Source organism: Entamoeba dispar, genomic scaffold, assembly GCF_000209125.1.
Source record: "Entamoeba dispar SAW760 scf_1105229461319 genomic scaffold, whole genome shotgun sequence".
In the NCBI taxonomy this organism is placed as follows: Eukaryota; Evosea; order Mastigamoebida; family Endamoebidae; genus Entamoeba; species Entamoeba dispar.
In genome coordinates, this window is record NW_001854633.1 from 1 (window position 1) to 4,085 (window position 4,085).

Here is a 4,085-nt window from a genome sequence, read left to right on the forward strand (position 1 = left end):
TTTTTTTTAGTATTTTAAATATTAACAAACTGCTTCATACAATTATAAATGATTTGTAACATCATTGTTAGTGTTTTTTCATGTGATATAATATCAATTAAACTAATACAACTATTCCAAATAGAAATAATAGTATTTGCAATGTTTTCTCCATCTTTAATTTCTATATGATTTTTATATTTTTGTTGTTCAGAAACTAATGCTAAAATAAGTTTTTTCATTTCTTCCTGAAAATTACTGAGTTTTGCCTATCTCATAGTTAATAAATTTTATTTCTACTTTCTACTTAGTAATAAAGATAAATAACTTCCAAACAGTTAACCATGTTTTAAAAGTTGTTTCTGAAAGTCCTTTTGATGTTTCAATGAACTTTCTTATTTGTTGTTCAGAGAGTTGAATTTGTTGCATATTTCTTTATTATCTTTGGTATTAGTTTTGAAGTTGAAAGAATGAGAGTTTTCTTCTTTTGTATATGTAAAAATCCACACTTCAGTAAGAACAGAAAATAATAAAAACAATTTTTCATTTTTTTGTTATTCAATTCTGTTTTTTTTTGGATAGTTTTTGTTTTAATGAATAAGTTATTCTCTATCATCAAAAAACCGTAACATTAATAAAAAACAATTCATTGATAACATTTCGATTGTTGAGAACATACAGGGATTTGAGAAAGAACAGACAGAACAAAGGAGCAATTAATTTATAGTAGCAAAAATTGATAAAGGATAATAATAATAAAAATTAAATCAAGAAAGAGTTTTATTACTATCATGGTAATAGAATAAGCATTAGATCTTATTGATAATGGCCATCATCAAAATGATGACTATTGTCATACTTTAGATATTTGTATTTTCTCTTTTATAGATACAAATATAAAAAGAGAAATAAGAGGTACTATAAGAGTTAGAATTTAAAAGACAATTCACGTTGTAATGATTCAAGAATATTTTGATTGAAAGATATTAGATACCACTGTTCTTTATAACAGATTAATATTTGAGTAGATATGTAATTGTTTTTATCTTTTTTAATCTTTTGAGTGATTTCTTTTTTTTGTTTTATATTAATTTTAAATTCTCGATAATTCTTTGTTAATTCATTTAATCGTTCAGTTCCATATTCCATACTCTTCTTATCTTTTGCTGTTAATGAAATAAGTTCATTTGTTTCTTCTTCATCTAATAAATCTAGTACTTCTTTTTCAATATAATGAACAAATTGATCTTCATCCTCAAATTGTAATTCAACTTCCCCAAAATACCAAGCAGAACAATCAGTCATTTCTCCATTTAAAGCCATAACTAAAGCACCACAAACTTGTGGTTGAAGTGGTAATTCAATTTCTTCAATAAAAACTTCTTTTGATAATTCTCTTATGGCTCGACTAAAGATATTAGATTGAGGGCCTTTTGCAACAATACTTTCATCAAATACATCATAGTCAACTTCACATCTTTCCATTAGTGCTTGGATATCTGCTTGATCCCATTTTAGAATATGACGAAGTTCTAGAGTTAAACCAACTTCAACTGTATAGTCTTCACTTTCTCCAGCAAGTTCAATTAATGGATTTTCTTCATGTGGATTTAATTTATGTTCTTTTAGAGTCACTTCGTTATTTAATTGGTCTTTTATTTGAATAACATTATTTGGTTGTTCAGTGCCATCTTTTCCTTCTTCTTGAACATCTTCTTTTACATTTTTTAAATCAACAAAGAATTTCTTTTGTAATTGACTTTGCTTAACAACATTTCGTTCGTCTCCATATCCATAAAAATGGAAGGCATTGTCTTGTTCAATTAATTCTAAATCTTCTTTACTAAGTTCTTTTTGTTCCTTAAGACCACTATACAAATTATTAATTCTTTGAAACGCTTGATCCCTTTCACTGATTTCACTTTGTTCATCAATAAATTTCTTTTTAGTTTTTAATGTATATTTGGGAGTGTATTCTCTCAAAACTTTTTTTTTTGCTTTTAATTCAAGAGTAGTTTCTTGAGGTTTAATAAAATCATCACCATCAAATACTGAAGAAGAGATATTAGATTTTTCAGTAGGAATGGTTGTAGGAATAACTTCTTTCTTTTTGTCAACATATTCATAAGATCTTATAATATTCATTGAAGGTAGAGACAACTGAATGTCTTGTTTTATTGAATTGGAACATAACTTTCTTCTAGAAATAAATGCATCTTGTTTAGTGAATACACCGAGATACATTCGTTTTGCAACTTGAGTACAGGTGATATTATCATTTGTTGTTGGTACTCGAAGAATAAGAACAACATAAGTACTCCTTTCTAATAAGGTCTTAGCATTATATAAATCATATTCGTCAGTAACAACATTTAATTTATTGTTAAACTTATCTTTAAATATACACCCTAAAATTCCATGTCTTGCTAGTAAAGCTTGTCCACGAGCAAGGAGATGATTATGGAAAACTTCGTCTATTTTAAGTTGTCGTGACTTAATAGAGGAGAGTCTATTGATGATTATTTGTTTTGCAAAAGGATAAGGAGGGAAAAATGATAATGTCATTGAAATAAAATTTCCTATTACATTAACATTTGGCCTAATAGATTCAATAAATGATTTCATACATCTTAGTGTGTAATGATAGAGATAAGGAGTAGAAGCAAGATGAATTTGAACATCAGATGGTCCAATTTGTAAAGGGTCCATTAAATAACGAGATTTTTTTTAAACTTTCATAATTTTGTTATTTATAGTTCCTATAAATAGAAACAGATAATAAAAAAATTATAAATTATAATAATAAATTAAAATAGAATGAAACTATAAAAGCCCATCTGTTTTATTGTTAAGTTCAGATGAACGCTCCAAGGTTTGATCAAAATAAAAAGAAAGAATTTATGCTTCGAACAGGATTTTCTATGGGAGTAACTGTTGTTGTTACATTTACACTTGCTTTTTCAATTCTTTTTATTATTGGACAATCAACATTATCTGCATTAGGGAATTCATTTGTTTTTTCAGTTCTTATGATGATAAATACATTAGTTTTATCATTAATTTGTAATAGTTTGTTTAAATTTAAAGTAAATGATATGAATAAAATAATAACTATTAGATAACAGTAATTATTTAGATGATTATTCAAAGTTATTTAAATCAACACAATCTATTTTGAGAGTCAGTACAATTTTTGTTATGTCAATTTTAATTGGATATTATTCAATGAATGCATTAAAAAATGGATTAATTAATGAAGAAGATACATATGAAGTTGATGAATTTTCTATGTTATTTTCAGTTGTTGGAATCTTCTTTGGAATATCAAATTCATTTATTTATGTTTTCTTAGATACTCTTTATATTCAATATTTTGTAAAACAAATAAATGAAGGGGATATTCAATACATTTCATTTGTAGTAGGTAAACAAACATTTATCTCATTTATTTTAAATTTCATAATTTTCATATTTAGTGTTGTTGTAGTAAAAGTATATGTATTCTTCTTAGCTGGATTTGGACTAGATTTAGAAGTATATACTTTACCATTTGATACTGTTGATTTAATAAGATATATGATGATAATATTATTGTTCTCATTTAGTAGTAGATTCTCATTCAAGTTCCTTTCATATAGGATGAGTTTACAATGAATGAATATTTAATTGATTCCTTTTCTTTTTAAAAATTAATTTAATAATTAAAACAAAGTACAATTAGAATAGTAGTAGTAAAGTTTAAGTAAAAAGAAAAACGTTTATTCATTCTGGTGATAATTGTAAATCTAATGGTGATATACATAATCCAGATGAAGGAGATAATGAAGCTGAATTACTAGTTGAATGAAACGAATTAATAGGACTTTTTAAATGAAAAGTTCTTGACATACTTGAAGTTCTAGGTTTAACAAAATCTTTATTAATAACAAAGAATTGAGGATGTTCTCTTCTGATTTTACTTCTTCTATAAATTGTTGTATCACTAACGTTTGGATTTATTTTATAATTATAAGATGGTATAAATGAATCAATATAAAAGAAATCATTATCATTTCTAAGTTCTACTCTAACTAATGCCATTGTCGAATGATCTAATTTTCCAGGGG

General features: G+C 25.5%; 4 protein-coding genes across 4 annotated transcripts in view, besides 4 other annotated features; 1 reads left to right on the forward strand and 3 right to left on the reverse strand.

Moving 5' to 3' along the window:
• Window positions 1-14: 14 nt before the first annotated feature.
• Window positions 15-408, reverse strand: EDI_108980 (uncharacterized protein; the record flags this gene model as incomplete). The annotated part of the gene is made up of 2 exons (XM_001738400.1): window positions 15-248; window positions 316-408. The coding sequence occupies 2 exons, from the start codon at window positions 406-408 to the stop codon at window positions 15-17; spliced, it is 327 nt and encodes a 108-aa protein (XP_001738452.1).
• A 317-nt stretch (window positions 409-725) lies between these two features.
• Window positions 726-747: a sequence feature (AT_rich).
• A 159-nt stretch (window positions 748-906) lies between these two features.
• EDI_108990 (uncharacterized protein) lies at window positions 907-2,688 on the reverse strand (the record flags this gene model as incomplete). The annotated part of the gene is made up of 1 exon (XM_001738401.1): window positions 907-2,688. One exon carries the CDS (start codon window positions 2,686-2,688, stop codon window positions 907-909), a length of 1,782 nt encoding a protein of 593 aa, XP_001738453.1.
• Window positions 1,051-1,079: a sequence feature (AT_rich).
• A 66-nt stretch (window positions 2,689-2,754) lies between the features above and the next one.
• Window positions 2,755-2,794: a sequence feature (AT_rich).
• A 43-nt stretch (window positions 2,795-2,837) lies between these two features.
• Window positions 2,838-3,633, forward strand: EDI_109000 (uncharacterized protein; the record flags this gene model as incomplete). The annotated part of the gene is made up of 2 exons (XM_001738402.1): window positions 2,838-3,048; window positions 3,098-3,633. The coding sequence occupies 2 exons, from the start codon at window positions 2,838-2,840 to the stop codon at window positions 3,631-3,633; spliced, it is 747 nt and encodes a 248-aa protein (XP_001738454.1).
• Window positions 3,634-3,658: 25 nt separating this feature from the next.
• Window positions 3,659-3,686: a sequence feature (AT_rich).
• A 359-nt stretch (window positions 3,687-4,045) lies between these two features.
• EDI_109010 (uncharacterized protein) overlaps window positions 4,046-4,085 on the reverse strand; it is a gene marked incomplete at both ends in the record, with an annotated part of 1,189 nt that continues 1,149 nt past the window's right edge. Inside the window, one exon of the mRNA XM_001733370.1 lies at window positions 4,046-4,085. This exon is cut by the window's right edge and continues 370 nt beyond it. Within this exon, the coding sequence (XP_001733422.1) occupies window positions 4,046-4,085 (40 nt within the window).